This window comes from Centrocercus urophasianus, unplaced genomic scaffold (assembly GCF_019232065.1).
Source record: "Centrocercus urophasianus isolate 14NV4802_14NV808 unplaced genomic scaffold, USGS_Curo_1.0 seq_36, whole genome shotgun sequence".
Classification (NCBI taxonomy): Eukaryota; Metazoa; Chordata; class Aves; order Galliformes; family Phasianidae; genus Centrocercus; species Centrocercus urophasianus.
Window position 1 is genome coordinate 6,608,792 of NW_024884933.1, and position 16,884 is coordinate 6,625,675.

A 16,884-nucleotide genomic window follows, 5' to 3' on the forward strand; every position below is an offset into this window, starting at 1 on the left:
AGTAGTGATGCCAGGAACTGTGCCAGGAAATGGGACTGGTTCTGCAAGCAATAAAAAAGCAGCACGATTCCCTGCTTAAACTTATCTTTCAAGAGCACCTGTCTCCTTTTTCCATGCCTTTAAACTTCTGGTCTGACATCACCAGGGCCTCCACACACAGTCTGGCTAGAAGAGCCCTTCCTGACTTCCAAGAAAAACAAATGGAAATGTGAAATGCTTACATCTGGCATGGCACCTTACCTCATCTTCAGCCAAATGGGGCTGCTCAAGAATCATCATGGAATTCCCAATTCCTTTTTGTTCACTACACAATAAATTAAAAAGACTTGAGAAAAGAAACAGTCACAGACAACGAAACAGAAACTCTCTGAGTTACAGCTCAGTGTTAGGACTGTCTGCACTTCTTTCAGCTGATAAGTTTATTCAGATGTTTTGAAGAAAAGGCTACATGTGCAGCCAAGGTGCACGTGAGCATCAAAAAGAGAGGAACAAACCGGAGTTGTTTAGAGCAGTAAGAAGTACTGTGACTGCAGAGATGATTCTAAAGAGCCAAGTAGTGAGTGGTAATGTTTTTGCCAGTCAGGAGACTTATAAGTTATAGGATGTGACTAAATGGGAATTAAGTTTCAGATTAAGGCTGTTGGGTAAGCAATAACTGTCTTGTTTATGTTGCTGTTTGGCTCTGGAATTCTTCTGTATAGGAGAAGAAAATGTGAATTTTTTTGAACTTATTCCTGCAATGGTTCCAGAGGCAGAAATGTCTCGTGATACTACTTCAGATATGGACCTGAATGGTCCAGAAAGGTGGACTGCTCTAATCAGAATCAACTGTCATGTTCAGCCCAAGGCACTTCACACCAGTCATTCTTAATTGCTGAATAAATTATTATCTTCGCTGAGACCTTTAAGTGAAGAAAACTGCTTTTAGAGGATGCAATGAAATTTGCAAATTGATGTGCAAAATGCAGTGGCAAAATACGAAAGTCTAACTGCTGCCTTTCTTTCCTAGGAGGAAACATAAGGTACGTTGATTTGTTACAACGTGTGTACATTAATTCTCATCCTTAATGTGTGAATTGTAAACTAATCACAGGCAGAACTATTTTATCCTATTCTAAGATGTCTATAACTATTGGTGAGTTTTCCTATTCCTTCCCCTCTCCTTCAGTTTGTGAATTTGACTTTATTTATAAGAAAAAAAGACTCAAGGAAAGGAGACTTGGACTCCAGGGCTTCGAAACAAATTATTTATTTACATATACTTAACTTTGGAATTCAGGTTTCTGTACTTACTGTCTAATATACAGAAGAAGTTACAAAAAAGTTACAAAACAGTAGGTTTATTAAAATTACTATGTAAAAAAATCTTAATTTTGTGCTAATAGATGCATAAGCAGTCATTCTTCAGACAACTGTATTTTTTTCAAAACTGAAATTACATAAAGATTACATTACTGAAATTACGAAAATCACCCTTTACCTGCATGTTGATAGGTTTAAATTCTATTTTTAAATAACGTTTACTGAAGAAATAAAATATTTGGCTCTGAAAAAGGTTAAAAATGCTGTCACTGCCAGCATTTTCTTTTCTCTTTTAGACCAAAGTAACAGCACTTGATCAGAAAGACAGATACACTGTCTGAGGTTAAAATCTTTCCATCCTTAGAGGAACAGAAATAGTACCAGAAATGTATCACGTTCTACATATACCTCATCTGCAACACATTTACATCACCCAAAAGATGAAAGCTGAATGATGTAGGACTGAGGTGTTGCAGTCTAAGTGCGCAGAAACATCCCTTCCTAAGAGCAAGTCAACCACAGCTTTTCTCAGTGTTTCCACTGCCTCTATTAAGGCAATCTCTGCACTACGACAGCAGGTACAAGCTGTTAGAAAAAAACTTTGCAGCTCTAGATTTTTTTTTTTTACATTTTCCTGTCTCTGACATAAGAGGCTGTGTGGTGGTCAGGCCAGATCTGTTTCCATGGCTGCTGGCAACTGAAAGTGTTTGCAGAAGAAACCCAACACTGCTGGGTTTGAGCTATGCTTTGAGAGGAGCTGCAGCTCCAGACTCAGGAGGAGAGCTGGCAACAGTAATGCAGAGACCATGAGTGGCACACACAGCTCTCCTACACACTACAGATCTCCATTTTAGGGATGAATGCTTTCAGGCTTCGTGTAAGTTATGGCTGAAGCAGCATTTATAAGAGGAGCCAGAATGCCATACTGGCCTTGGTTTTAAGCACAGCAGTACTACTACTGCTTAGAAATATGATTCCTAGTCCCAGATAACAATCAACAAGCTAGAAAAGATGTGCTTTCTCCTTAAATGGACTACTTAGCACTCTGAAATTCACAAATTGAAAGGTTGTGTTCTAAGAGGAAACAAATAGGGGTGACCTGGACAGTCCAATTCTTAGTTCTCCAAGAGGTCTCTGAATTCTGTGGATTTGCCACAATCTTGATCTTCTCCTTGTTCCTCCTCAGGGAAGCGGCAGCTGCAGGTCTCTTCCTGGACTGACTGCTCAGGCGTAGTCTGCACTGAAGAAAGAGAGCAGATGTTCACTTCCTATTGCTTTTATTCAGCCACCCTGTTTCACCCTTCCTCAGTCACAACTGGAGGAAGGCAGCAAGAAAAAATCTTCCAGTTGATCCAATAATCTACTTTGGAATTATTCCTCTGCATCGTGGTTTGCCAAGAGAAAATTTCTCTCAGTTTGTTTCCCCTAATCTGACAGGGCTGTGTTTGCCACAGTATATTCCAACCAATGTAACAAGGGATACAGCAGAAAGCTAGGAAGCAGTGAAATGGAGAAGAGGTGGTGTTTGCTGAGCTTTCATATTTTCATTGCTCTAATTGCTCAGTTCTAGTCTGCAGGGAAGGTCTAAATGCCATCTAAACAGAATGTTGTCTTATGAGGCTAAAAAGCACTGAACTGTGCCAAACTTCAAAGGTAGACTTTTGGCAATTGTGAGCATTGTATGCTCTCCCTTTGGGAAAAGATCTAAGGAGCTCTTGCAACCTTTTAGAGCTCTTTTACGTCCTTTTAGAATCCTGTGTTTGTATTAAAATATTATCCAAGACAAGGAATACTTATTAAAAGTAAATGAAAAATTACCCAGAGCCAATTAATACTTACTTAAACCCTTGGCTTAGATAGCAAAGCACATTATGTCTGAACTCCTGGTGCGTTTCTTTGAGTTCAAGATGAAAAACATACTTATCTGATCGAGATTTTATAAGGAACCTACACCCAAGTACGTTCAAGTGCCAAGTACAGAAATCGTGTTACTTGTCAGAAGTGGTGACAGAAATACTGTGAGTGAGCTGAGAGGAGGCAATGAAGGCTCAGCATTCACACATTGGAGCTACACAGAGGACACAAAAAACATTCAACTGTAACATTACAACAGTCAGAAATTTATGCACGTGGTCAGCTTCAACAGCAGCTTTCAGAGTCCTATTTCCTGGAGGCAGCAGAGCCTCCTTTATAATTTCCTTTGTTCATTTAAGATGTGTTTTTTAAATCTTTTGTCTTTACCAACCAACACTGGCTGCAAAGGACTGAGAAGAAAGTCTTACTTTGGAACTAAGGAAACGCAGTATGTTTTCTTCTTGTAGCTTAACCTATGATTACAGTCGATATCCGGGGTAATACAGATTAGTGTTCTTCAAATAATAGGAAAATTTAGGTAATGTGGGTACTGCAGAGTTCACTGTAAACACAAAAGTATCTGCAGGTAGAGCTGATACCAGAGCTGATAAAATAAGTTAGATGCAATTCACCACAGCTTTGTGCAGAACTTTTGTGTCTCCTGGGAGGGCAGTACTGGTTTCAAGCTGGCTCTGCAACTCTGCAGCAGCAAGTCCTGATTGTTGCTACAGTGCAGTCGTGACTCCAGCTTTGGGTGCAAAGAAGACAGAGGTGTGTTCTTTTCAGTGGTGCCCAGTGCCAGAACAAGAGGCAATGAGCGTTAACTGGACTACAGAAGGCTCTGTCTGTACATCAGGAAGTATTTCTTCACTGTGAGGATGATGGAGCACTGCCACAGGTTGCCCAGAGGTTGCAGAATCTCCCTGCTTGCTCTGGGTGTTCCCCTGCGTGAGCAGGGTTGGTTGAACCAGATGACTATTTCTGACTTCCAGAGGAAATTAAAAAAAAAAACATCATCATCTGTAACTGTTTTTTTAAACATGCTTTAAAAAGATACTTAAAAATGAATTTCTGATTTCTGCCTAGATTGAAAAACAAAAATGGAATCGGAGTGTATCTAACTTACTTTTCTTGAAGACAGCGCGTAGCTTCTTTTTCTGCCAGACGCTGAGGCATACACACAAAGGCAGGAGAAATGCTATGCACAACAGCCCTGCTACAGCAAGAGAAATTCTGATAATGTCCATCTGGAGGTCCCTCCCTAGGAAGAAGCAAACAACAGAACAAAATTCTACTGCATGTAAATTAGCCAGCTTTCTTGTCCCCATCTCAATAGGTCTGCTTCTAGATTAGTCTGCAGTACTGGAAATGGGTATGAGAAAGGGATCCTACTTCCAGTGGTAAGTGAATGAGCAATAGCACGTTTCACAGTTAGTCCCGATTTTTCAGCTCTAAAAGCAACGTTGTACAATGACTCACCTGGCACAGCGATAGGAAATGGAACTGCAGGAGAAGTGGTGGGTAAAGTGGTGGCTAAAGTGGGATTATCTGGACTGTGTTTGCAAACCACATCTTTTGTTGCAGTTCCAGGCTGCAGAACCTGGTTTTCAGAACATCTGAAAAACATTTGAAGAAAGAAAAAGAAATGCAATGGAAAAAACATCCAGTCAAGTTAAAGCATTTAGTTTTGTTGCTTACATTGTCCAGTTTTTACAAGAGCTATCGGGCTGATCATTAAAAGTTCCATAGGGGCAAGTCTGGCAACCTGCAACGGACAAGGAGAGGTATGTTAGTACAAGGTGAGTATTTAAAAGAACACATGAAATGTTACTCATGACTGTACGGTATTATCTACATTCATAGAATTGTTATAAGTTGCTGTGAGTACACAATCATGGAATCACAGTATGGTTGAGTTGAAAGGTTCCTTACAGCCTCTCCATCCCAGCTGTAGGCTGGCTGCCCCTCACCAGCTCAGGCTGCCCAGTGCCCCATCCACCTCTCACTGGGCACCTCCAGGGGCACCCACACTTCTCTGGGTAGCAGTGCCAGGGTCTCACCAACCTCTGAGTACAGAATTTCCTCCTAATATCTAATCTAAATCTCCTCTCTTTTAATTTAGAATTGTTCCCCCCAGTCCTCTCATTATTGAACCACACAAAAAGTAGGTCTCCCTCCTGCTCATAAGTTCCATCAAATACTGGAGTACAAGGCATGTGTTTCCCTGTGAGCTACGTGAGCTTTGTACCAGCACGATACTTGGGTACAGTTTCCTACACGGTGTTGACAAAAGAGCTGTCATGCAAAGGGAACCAATTGAGGCACAGTTTCAGGAGCTCAGGAGGTCCTTCATGCAATTTTTTCTGCGCTACACAAGAGGTGGTGAAGGGAGATCGTACCGCTCCCAGTTCTCTCCTTGCCCAGCCCACAGCTTCTGTCACAGCGGGTGCAGCCATCGTCACTGCAGCGATATCCCTCCTTGCACGTGCACTCAGCGTCACTTATTGGTGAACACACCTTTAAGTACTTGAATCTTCCTGGAAGGAGGAAACGAGCATGATGTTACACGTGCTTCAAGCACACACAACCTGGTGCAGCAAAGGTCCAGGTCGTTTGCTCTTACAGAAATTAAGCTGCCCAGCTCAGAGAGAGGTCCAAGAAGTTTGAATTAGAAGGGACCCTTAAAGGTCACTTGGTCCAACGCACTGCAATGCAAGAGACACCCACAGCTCCACCAGGGACTGAGAGCTCCTCCAGTCTGGCCTTGGCTGTTTCCAGGGATGGAGCATCACCACCTATGCCCAACGTGCTTCACCACCCTTACTTTAAAAGCTTCTTTACATCCAATCTCTTTTAGTTCCCTTCATCCTGTCACAGCAGACCCTGGTAAAAGCACTGTCCCCTTCTTTCCTACAGCCCCTTTAGACGCAGACGGGCCGCTCTCAGCTCTCCCCGCAGCCTTCTCTTCTCTGGCTGCACAGCCCAGCTCTCTGTCCGCGCAAGGCGCTGCTCCATCCCTCGGAGCTTTTCTGGCCCTGCCGCGGATGCTCTCCTGCAGGTCTGCGTCCGCCCCGTACTGCGAGCCGCTCATCTGGCACAGCGCTGCAGGCGGGGCTCCGTAGCGCAGAGCAGAGGTGCGGATCCCTCCTCCGCGCTGCTGGCCGCGTTGCCGTGGGTGCAGCGCACGGCACCTCCGGCTGAGCCCACCCGCCGTCCAGCAGCGCCCCACGAGCGGTAACAACGAGCCGAACGGCAGCTCTTAACCCCCGATACCTTCGCACTTGCGGCACAGTTTGCAGCTGCTGGCTCCCACCGCGCTGGAGAAGGTGTCGGACGGGCACTGCTGGCAGTTCGCTCCCCGCCCGCAGCCCGCGCCGGCCACGAAGGTACCTGCAGGAGAGACACGGAGGCTGTAGAGAAGCGCCGCCGGGGCTCGCAGCGCGGCCCGGCTCAGCGCTCACCCGCGGGGCAGATGGCGGCGCACGGAGCGGCGGCCGCGTGCGCCGGGCTCAGCGCCAACAGCAGCGCGGCGCGCAGCAGCGGGGCGGCCGCTCCCATGGGGTCGGTGTGCGGCGGAGCGGCGCTCCCAAGTGCGCGTGTGGCGGCGGGCAGCGGCCCTTAGAGCCGCCCCCAGCGGGACGGCTGCGTCACCCGGGGGCGGCGGGGAAACCCCGGGCCAGCGGGGCTTTCCGGGCTGCGGCGAGACCCTCGTCCTGCCGGGCAGCGCCCGCGCGGACCGCCACCTCGGCGCTGCCGGGCAGAGACCAGCGCTCCCCGCCGGGGCTTCCCGCTGAGCGTCGAGGAATCCCCGCGGTGGGTGCGGGAGTCCGGCCCGGTGCCGTCCCGCGTGGTGCGGGGTGACCCGCTGCGAGCGGCCGAGGGTGGAGGGGAGACATCGCGAGCCGCCCGCCCGCGGAGCGTGGAAACAAACGGCGCTGTGGGCGGCAGCGCGGGACGAAGCGCAGCGCCGCAATGGGCGAGGCGTCGCTACAGACACGTGACTTGTCGGAGCCGTTGGACGCTACACGGATGCGAAGCCCCGCCCCCTGCGGCTTCCCACAGCCAATCCCCGGTTGCGTCAACGTCACGTGCCGTCCGTCAGCGAGGGCGCGAACGGTGCGTGCGGCCGCGGGCTCAGGGGTGGGCGCGGGGCGGGTGGCTCGCGCCTCAGCAGCGGGGGCGGGGCGGCGGCGATGGCGCTGAGGCCACCCGTCACGAAGCGCAGCGCCGTTTGGCCGCGGTGCCACAGAGACGAATGGGAGCATTTCCCCAGAACACGCGGGAAAGATTTAAGTAACGGATGGTCGAGTATCGGCCCGGCGGGTAAACGCCAGCAGCACGCAGCCCGCCCAGCGGCACGGCCATCAGCGGCCTCCCGGCGGCTCCGCCCAGCCGGAGGCGGGGCCGTGCGGGGCGGGGCGGGGCCGTGCGGAGCCGCGGCGGTGTGAGGTGAGGTGGGAGTCGCGCGTGGGGCCATGCTGGGCCGGGCCGGGCCGCCGCTGAGGGAGTCCCGGGCCCGGTAGTGGTGGGGGGCCCCGTTCGGCCGCTGGTTCGGCCCCGTTCGGCCGCTGGTTCGGCCCCGTTCGGCCGCTGGCCCGGCGAGAAGGCCCAGCCCGTCGCTGCCCGCTCTCGGTTTGCCGCCGTCCTGCTGTAGCCCGTTGGTTTGTCCGCTGATTCGCTGCGTCCGTCCGTAGAACGGCCGCGGTCGGAAGGGGCCTTAAAGGTCGCCCGCTTCCAACCGAAATAGTGCCGCGTCCTAAAATGAGCGCGTAAAGACGTGACCTTTCATCGAAGGCGGGCTGAGCCGCCGGCCCTGCGCCGTGCCAGCCCTGTGGGAGCGCTGCGTGCCGAGGAACGAGTGGGGAAGCTGCGCTGTGACTGTTCTGATCCGTAAGAAAATGCGGGCAGAATAAACGTGCGCCTTCCAGAGAAGCTGTTCTGGGACGCCGGCAGGCCGTGCCGCACGCGCGGCTCACATCGTGACGGGATGCGTCCCGCTGCGCCCCGAGTCGGTCAGGTCTGCATGCCGCAGGGCGTCCTGCTGGGCGCAGCCTGGAAATAACGGCTTTCTAACAGATGCCAACTGGAAATACGGCAGCTGAGACAGAGGGAGGGATGGTTTTCTTTGGTGGAGACTACTGGGCATGGATCTCATTTTATGAGGAGCTCCTGGGTGCTCTGCATCTGTGCATGGGAGGAAGAGATCTACCTCAGAGTGACAGACCTGCCAAATGCCTCCTCTCACATTGTGAAGGCATGCAAAGACTTCTGTCGGACCAGCATAAGTTAATGTGGATTTTTACGTGATGTTGTTACTTAACCTTCAAATGGAAATTTGGTCGTTCACCTCAGCCTGAACTTTGTAGCTAAAAAAAATAATTCTTAAGCTGAGTTTGCTCCGTTTGTTCCATTTTCTAAATTCTGTGGTCTGCTCCCCCGTCACATGTGTGCACACGTTTCTCCGCCACTCAGTTATGAAATACTCAGAAAATCTATGGCTGAGGGTTTGCAGGGGCGCCGGTCGAGTCATTATTAAGTCACAGGAAACTTAACGAAGTGTGGAAACTAAATACCAGCTGTGAGGTCAAAGCTCACAGAAGCTCTTTTTATAAGTGCTGACCTGGGTAGGAGTTGGTAGTCTGGGTATGAGTGAGGGCAAACTGCAGACAGCCCAGCCACCCACCCTGAGCCCTTCTGTGGCAGACTGAAGTTACGTCAGGTCACGATGGGGCCGAAGTGTTTCATGTTCTGCTGCTGACGTGCTGTGCTTCGCACTGCACAGATGTGTTGGTTGTGTCACAGCGTGTGCTTTGTAAAAAAGCTTTTAGGATTGCTGTGAATGTCACTTAAGCTGGTGAACTGTTTTTGAGATGGCTTAATTGAAAGATAGTGCAGAAGTGCAAATTACTTTTAAACTTTACTGTTAGGAAGACTTTACACAAGGGGATCTGCCTTCTAATGTCACCCTGCTCACAAACTTCTCTTGCAGTTGCAGTCCCTTCAGACATGGCTTCGAAAAGAGCATTGGTGATTCTGGCGAAAGGGGCAGAGGAAATGGAAACTGTCATCCCCACCGATGTTATGAGAAGAGCTGGGGTGAGTACGTAGACAATGAAGAATCTGTTTTTTTCATGATTGCTTGGTATCATCAAAATCTGGGCCTCCAATTCAAGTTCAGAGTGTACTCTGATACATGATGTCAATGTTCGCCTGAGCTGCCTTACTAGTTAGCTGGTACTTGTGTTGCACAGCAAATAGGGAGGAATGACATTTGTCCTTAGGAAGCGTTTAAAATGTGAGCCTAAAGTAAACTACAGCAGATGTTTCAAGTAAGTCTTACCCTACCAAACGTGTCTGCTGCCCTGCTGAGCAGTAGGGGCTTTCATTTGTTGTGTAGGGTTCTGAACTGCTTTGTTCTCTTCAAGCTTACAGTGTTACACAGCTCTACTTGAGCTTTTAAATTCTGTTAGTAACTTGACCTGTGCCTGGTGGGATTCCTCATGTTCTTTGTTACTTCTGCATTAGTAGTTGTACACAGTATTGTATTCTGATTAAGTATGAAAATAAAATTTTAAATAAATACAATAACTGAACACTGACAGAAAGGACTAAAATAAAAACTACCTTTCCCCAATGCTCTTGTGATTTTGTTAATGTTCTCCTTTTTTGGGTTCTGTAGGAAGTACAAGCTTGTCAAATGTCTTTAACTCTTGAACTGCAATGACAGATGTATTCTTCTGTTAGATCAAGGTGACTGTTGCAGGCCTGACTGGGAAAGAACCGGTGCAGTGTAGTCGAGATGTCCTCATTTGTCCTGATGCCAGTCTAGAAGATGCCAGAAAAGAGGTTTGTCATCATCTTGAATTGATACAATGATCAGTATGGCCTTCGTGTGAATTCTTAAAGCCTTTAGAAATGTGTTGCATGTTATGTTCACTCTGTTATGTGCAGCTCTGCAAGTCACTATGGCAAATCAGTCCCTTCTGTCTTCACAGCAGGCCAAGATCAGATTTGGTTTTGCACAATGTCAGACATGGAGCTTTATTTCACATGTTCACAATGGAAGAGCTACCATTTGCTTGTGGAAGCTCTTAAAGTCACTGGACTTAGAAGTGTGTTCTGAATCAGACTTCATAGGCTGTTCCTGGAAATATTTTTTACATAATTATTTCCAATTATTTGCTTTTCAAGTGTCATTCAGTGGAAGAAAAGGCTTCTCAGTGAAGGATCCCTTTGCTTCTCCATTCACTTAGCTGTACTTTCCCTGGAACAACGTGACAGATAACTATCCTCTGTTCAACAAAGCTTATCTGTTTGTTTAGGGACCTTTCGATGTCATTGTCCTGCCTGGAGGTAACCTTGGAGCTCAGAACTTGTCAGAGGTAAAGTCCTGGTATCGTAAAGATTCGGAAGCATTCTCGTGTGCAGTAGATGGTCTGCACTCGCATAGTAATAATGCAAGTTCAGTTAAACAACTGAAAATTCTATTCTGAGTGAATCATTAAGAGGTAAGTAATTGTTAATAGTATTAAGCTTTCTTAGAAATGTTGAGGAGGGATGTAAATTCTGGTACCTGACTACCTGGTTAAGCTGTGTAAAAATGGAAGGCTGCTCAATAGAAGGTCGGTCTTCATCATCATATGAAGATGAAATGGTTGCAAATGAAGATTTAATTTCATGTACATTGGAGCAGGTTAAATCCACATCACTCTCCCTGTCCTGAGACGGGATGGAATGTTGTCAGGCTGTTTTTCTTTGTAAATCTTGTTCATAAATATGCAGTAGAAAATGGTTCAAATGGTGCTTTGTATGATCAACCCAAATAATCAACTCAAAGCAATGACTTTTTTTTATCTTTGTTCAGTCTGCTGCTGTTAAAGACATCTTGAAAGATCAGGAAAGCAGAAAAGGCCTGATTGCTGCTATATGTGCAGGTGGGTTAGTAACACATCTTCCTTTGATAAATACTTGGGTATTTTGAAAGGACAGGCAAGCAGTCATCCTGGCTTAGAAATTTATATTCCTGTAACTTAGTTATAGGAATTTGTACTACTGAGCAAACCCATCAGCATTTGAATTTTTCAATCAGTTGGGTTAGTGTCTTAACAAATGAAAACTTTTTGCTGGGTGTAGTGGAAATGCTGTCACAAGCTGAAGCAGAGATGGAGCACCTGGTGTGAAAGCAGGGGAGCTCAGGTGCGTGCAGTGAACCTGAGTGATAGAAGGGCTGGAGCCAGGATCCTCCCCTTCCAGCCCTCATTTAAGGGTTGGCTGTGAAAGTGAGAGTATTTTTCTCGAGTTCCCTGGGTAGCTGAGGCCTTCTGAGGGTAAGTAGCTTCTTTTTGTTGTTTCTGTGCGTGCAGCTGCCACCTTTGAGCAAGTCCTCATTTGCTGTAGCCTGGGACTTTGTTGCTCTGCTGTCATTGCTGACTTTTCCATTGTGTTACAGGCTTTTTAGTTTGGGGTTGTTTTTTTTTTTTTAAATATCTGCTTATTTTCTGTGTGAGGACACAGTGCTGGCAGAATATCGTTGCTACAAATTTATCTCATGACTCTTCTGCCCTTTGGCTTTAGTAGGGTGGCTGTAAATATAGTGTTACAGGCTCACCTTCGATGGAGCGGTACTAAAATATGGAATTACTCTGCAGAGAGGCTTGTTTGCTCATGTGTTCTGCACGGCTAGATATCTAGTTCACTTCTTCATGTGACCTGTATATGAGGAAGAAAGACAAGATGAAAAATTGTCAGTACTCCCAACTGATCAGAGAGAGCGGTCTGGGGGCATGTGAGGGAGACTGAGGAGTGTGATGATGACTGTGTGAGAGATGCTCTAACGGTGTGTATTTGTAGCACGTGTTCATATCTTGCATGGTTCATAGCTGCTTTTTACTTTGTTTTCATTCTTCAGTTGAGCACTGTGCATACAAATTTGTGAGCAGTTCTGAATGTGGTGCTGGTAGTCTTTTCCTTCTCTAGCCATAGCTGTTGCAGAATGACTGTAATTGTTCTCAGTTGCCCAGTGAAGTCCTTTGCTTGTATTCAGGACACTTTGTTTATTTTAGCTTCTCCAGCTGAACACAAAGGAAGTTTGTCCCTTGTTACTTCATTTTCTGGAATGAATCAGATACGCAGAAATGAACTTGAATCAGGCAAATCCTGCGTTCAGTTTCTTCTGGAATTCCCGTAAGGATTTTTTCTTGGGTGACCTAAGGCAGCTTTACACAAGCTCCTTCCTCAATTCAGGCAAAGGAGGAAGTGATGAAAAGAGAAAGAGAAAGAATGTTAAAACTGAGAAGTTAGCTGTTAACCCATCGTCTGTCCAAAATGCTGCTTGGGGTGTGATTCCGACACATAAAGACCTTTTCAAATGAAATTTTATCTGTTAATGCTTAAATGGCAGAAAAGTTTATCACAGATGTGACTGTGCGTCCTTACAGGTCCTACTGCCCTTCTGGCACATGGGATAGGATTTGGAAGCAAAGTCACAACACATCCTTTGGCCAAAGATAAAATGATGAATGGAGGTATGTAATTAATTTTATAAATTTATTTCTAAACTCTTATCAGAAAGTTTTTTATCCCAACTCTTAATTAAAAGAAAAGCAAATAGCATTTGCATCTCATTCTGTATCTCTGAGTTTCCTTAGTGCTTTCATATAAATAAACAAAATTCAACTGAATGTACTATCTTTAAGTCAGTTTAACTTGGAAATACAAGGCTATGTTTACATTCTCATCTTCAGGAAAACAATACTGCTGCTGCAAGCACTTTTTTGCCATGTTACCTTCTGTCATTTTGGTTCTTTGTTTTGTTGGCCCAAACAGCAAATCCCAGCAGCACCTTTTCTGCTTTCCCAGTGCTTTGGTGCTGTGAGCAGCCAGCAGGCCCAGCTGTCTTTCTCATACCAAAGTAAGGTGCTGGTGAAACACTGTTCGGATCTATGGACGTTAACTAGTCTGGAGGGGGGGAGGAGATGGCAGCATTCCTCTGGTTTCCTCTGCACGCATTTAGAGAAGAGAAAGATGTGAACACATGGCTTCTTGATAAGCTTGTAGATAGGTGCACTTGTATGCCCTGTGAACAGGCTGGCAGAGCTCCTGTAGGGCTTCTTCCTCTCTGAGGGCTGTAGGCAGCGATAAGTTGCTTGGTTCTGCAGGGACAGGGATCAGAGCCCAGTGATGTGAGCTATGGAGGTGTGTGCTCTCGAATGTGATGCTGGTGTCAGAGCCTGCTGCTCCTCAGTTGCGTAGCCTCTGAGCAGGCAGGTCTGTGCTCTGTGGCACTGTACTGGAGACTGACCCTCTTGTTGTTGTGTCGCCCCTAAGCTCACTACTGCTACTCCGAGAGCCGTGTGGAGAAAGATGGGAACATCCTCACCAGCCGTGGCCCTGGTACCAGCTTTGAGTTTGGGTTGGCCATTGTTGAAGCACTGATGGGGAAGGAAGTGGCTGAACAAGTGAAGGCACCCCTAATATTGAAAGACTGAAATGCTGTTGTGGGACGTGGAGTAGAACAATTTCAGGTGGAGAGTCTTGTCCTTTAGAATAACTGAAAGATGCACAATGTAGTTGTGGATGAAATTAGCAGCTGTGCTCACCCGACTTAGAGTATCTTACCAGTTTTTATTCCTGGAAGAAAATTGTGTTAGCAAAAGACTTTATCATCATTAACATGATTAGATAAATAATCTTAGCTCTTGGCATTTCAAAATCGCATGGATAAATGTTGCTGATTAAATAAAAACAAACCAACCTTGATTGTGTGTTGTTTCTTTGTGCATTTTCTCCCATCCCAGACCTATGAAATATTTGCTGGCTCCGTGTTTGGTCATAAGGATGTTTGCTGCTATGTAGTCTGGTTGGAAGTGCCTTAATTTTTGAAGAGACTGCTCACAGGTTCCAGAACTTGGGAGTCTCTGAATGACTGTGCTCAGAAGAGGCGTATTTTTTTGAGGTTCTTAGGCTAGTTGGTTTCCCTGTATTGTATTTCAGTGAGTTATTTTGGGGAAGATAGTTATAATGGTTTTGGAACAGAGTTATGAGCTCTGCTAAGAAGTCACTGCTCACTTCCACATACATGCAGTTCGAACTCCCACTCTCCTGTGTGTTTTTTTTTTTTGTTTTATTTGTTTTTGTTTTTAAAGTGTTAGTTGGAGAAAGTCCTCTTGCAGTGAAGTCGCCAGCTAGGTGAGATAGCGAGCGGCAGGCAGGAAGCAAATTGCCTCAAACAGTAATGAATCTGGACTCTGGTAAGCACAGCACCATCGTTTGCATTTTTAACAGGAAATTTGTTAGGTGGGGAACTGCTGCCTGTAAGAAAATTGGCAACAGAGGATGTTACTTGTGCTAGCTTCTCTTGTCTCTTCTAGCATGTTACTCACTTGCTCTTCTGCTGTGCTTTTCTTTTGATTGTGGAGAGGAGGGGTAGGAAGTCATCTACAGAAAAGTGGGTGCAGCGGAGGGTACTGCCGAGCAGCTTGGTGTCGATGCTGTGATGGAGGAAGCCCAGGGCAGCATGAGCTCACCCTCATGTGGGGCCTGCACATCCCTGGCTTCCTCTGCTGTGTCCCTGGCAGTGGGCTTTTTAAGAAATAGCAGCTTTCTTTCCTCACCGTGCTGCTCTGGAGCGTGCAGCAGCAGCCTGCCTTGCGCAGGGATTGCTTTTGGTCGAGTTGGTCTGATTAAGTGTAGATGGCTGGTATGGCCTGAGAGATGCACTGTGTCTGGAGCAGGCTGGTCCATCAGAGGCCTGAGGCTGAGCAATCTTGAGCTGACTTCTCCGTGTCCTTATCTAATGCTAGGACTGGGCTGCAGACGTCAGTATGGTCTTCCTGTCAAAAGGTTGACTGGGGTTCACGGTTGTTCCTAAGGATGGCACCATGCTTGGACAATACTTCTGTGGATTGCACTCCAGCATAGAGTGTCAGGTGATGAATGAAACCTGTAGCAGAAAATCGTCTCCTCCTCACCCCTGAAAACGTGTGTTTAGGCTGTTCTTTAACAAAACTGTAGCATTAAGTCATTTAAATTGAAGCTAAGAGCTAGACAGCTCATTCTTCTTTCAGGCTTTCCCTTCAGCTCTGCAGCCTCGTGCTGGTCCCCATCAGCTTCTGTGTAAAGCCAGGATTCACTTACTCGCTTCATTGCCATCCATTTTTAAGAGTAGCTCTTGGACAAGCGTGTCTGTCCCTGTGGCTTTTAATGAAATGAGCACTGCCAGTCAGTGGGTGTTATTTGTTTTGTTTACTTGTTTTCTTTTTAAACATGATGAGACCCTACCCCAACCCCAGCAATTTTAACCTAGTGAGGAACAGTATCTGTCAGGGTGTACACTGACCTCCACTCAGGGTTGCTAGAGGCTTTGGTGCCACGTGCCTGTTGGTGCACTGAAGTGATACAGATTCTGCATCATAACAGCACAATGCCCATTCAAATTGCTTAAGCTCTAAAGACAGGTGCTCAAGCAGGATGCAGGGAAACTTTTCTTGAGTAGCTTGTCAATGTAACAGATAACAAATGAAGTCACCACGTGCAAACTAATATGGTTGGAGTACTTGGTTTCTTCTGGCCCTTGCTCAACATCCAGTAAATGACATGCAGGGGCTGCAACAAGTAACCTGCCTGTCGTTAGTGTCTCACTCACACATTGCTAAGCAGCAGTTGGATTCAATGTGGCACAAACTGGGGTGCCCTTCTCTGGAACTGGGGATTTCCCTGGTCTTGAAGCATAAGGACTGTTCAGCATGTAGGTTTGGGTGTGTTCTTTTCCTTTTCTGAAGGATACTCAGTAGTTCTGGTCCTTCCCTTCAGGTTGCTGTGAGAATAAGAAACTCATTAACATGGTAATTTTTTTTGTGGGGGCGGGGGGGTGGAGGGGGTGGAAGGGGGAAGGGTCAGACCTGATGATTGTAAGCTTCATGTGGAGGTTTTGTGCATTGATGGCTTCAGTGTTTTATTCTGGTGGCTCTTTGTATACCTGTGAATAGATTCAGGGTGACAACAGTGGGATCATTTGGCATCTTTTTCTTTTCTCTCATGTTTCACAGCAGTACATTTGCACTCTTTTTCCTTTGTGGCTTTAAGATGCTGACACTCTGGGTGACGGCCATAATGCTGAGTGATCTTCAGAAAGAAGCTGCAGGTTTTAAACAGGGAAGCATCTCTTCTTCTGAATCACTTTGTAAGAAAATGAATAGCAGTAACGATTACCATGTTTCAGTGGCACACCACTTAAAATATGGAATACCTAACACCTTTCTCAAAATTAACCACAACTAGGATCAAGGTGCATGCCAATATATAAATAATAGAGCAACAGTCTATGAGCAATCACAGGTGTGGCTTCCGTATATGATTCAGAAGAAGTAATGAGCTGTGTGGATGAAAATAGGCATTTAGGCAGTTATTATGCAAAGCCTGAATTACAATGCAGGATGGGTGGTGGTAACACCTCGCTCAGTTTATACAAATGCTAATCACAAGCTCAGCAGCCAGAAATCTCTGCAATGGTATTTAGTAAATATTAATAAGTATAATTAAAATTTGTGTGCTAGATTTAGTGCCAAAGAACTATGAGAAACAGAAAATTTACCATACGTTTTAAATGAATATAAGCTATTTGGGAAAACAAGCTATGGAGCAAATGAAGTACTGAGCTAGACTGAAGGTGAGGGGATGTAAGTGGGGGCTTTTTTTTTTTTTTTTTTTTTTTTTTTTTTTTTTTTTTTT

At 46.2% G+C, this 16,884-nt stretch overlaps 2 protein-coding genes across 4 annotated transcripts; one reads left to right on the top strand and one right to left on the bottom strand.

Annotated features, from left to right (window-relative positions):
- Positions 1-1,225: 1,225 nt before the first annotated feature.
- Positions 1,226-7,421, bottom strand: TNFRSF9 (TNF receptor superfamily member 9). The gene is made up of 7 exons (XM_042831827.1): positions 6,808-7,421; positions 6,430-6,605; positions 5,556-5,693; positions 4,855-4,921; positions 4,636-4,772; positions 4,283-4,417; positions 1,226-2,542 (listed from the first exon to the last, which is right to left on the bottom strand). Exons 1-7 carry the CDS (start codon positions 7,419-7,421, stop codon positions 2,418-2,420), a joined length of 1,392 nt encoding a protein of 463 aa, XP_042687761.1. The 3' UTR covers positions 1,226-2,417.
- On the top strand, positions 7,225-13,914 carry PARK7 (Parkinsonism associated deglycase). 3 transcript variants are annotated; one of them, XM_042831428.1, is made up of 7 exons: positions 7,225-7,272; positions 9,146-9,252; positions 9,901-10,002; positions 10,479-10,538; positions 11,021-11,090; positions 12,594-12,680; positions 13,483-13,914. In XM_042831428.1, exons 2-7 carry the CDS (start codon positions 9,163-9,165, stop codon positions 13,641-13,643), a joined length of 570 nt encoding a protein of 189 aa, XP_042687362.1. In that variant the 5' UTR covers positions 7,225-7,272; positions 9,146-9,162; the 3' UTR covers positions 13,644-13,914. The 3 variants fall into 3 exon arrangements, with proteins under 3 accessions (XP_042687362.1, XP_042687361.1, XP_042687363.1); XM_042831427.1 differs by lacking the exon at positions 7,225-7,272 and adding an exon at positions 7,557-7,605; XM_042831429.1 differs by lacking the exon at positions 7,225-7,272 and adding an exon at positions 8,218-8,410.
- Positions 13,915-16,884: the final 2,970 nt, after the last annotated feature.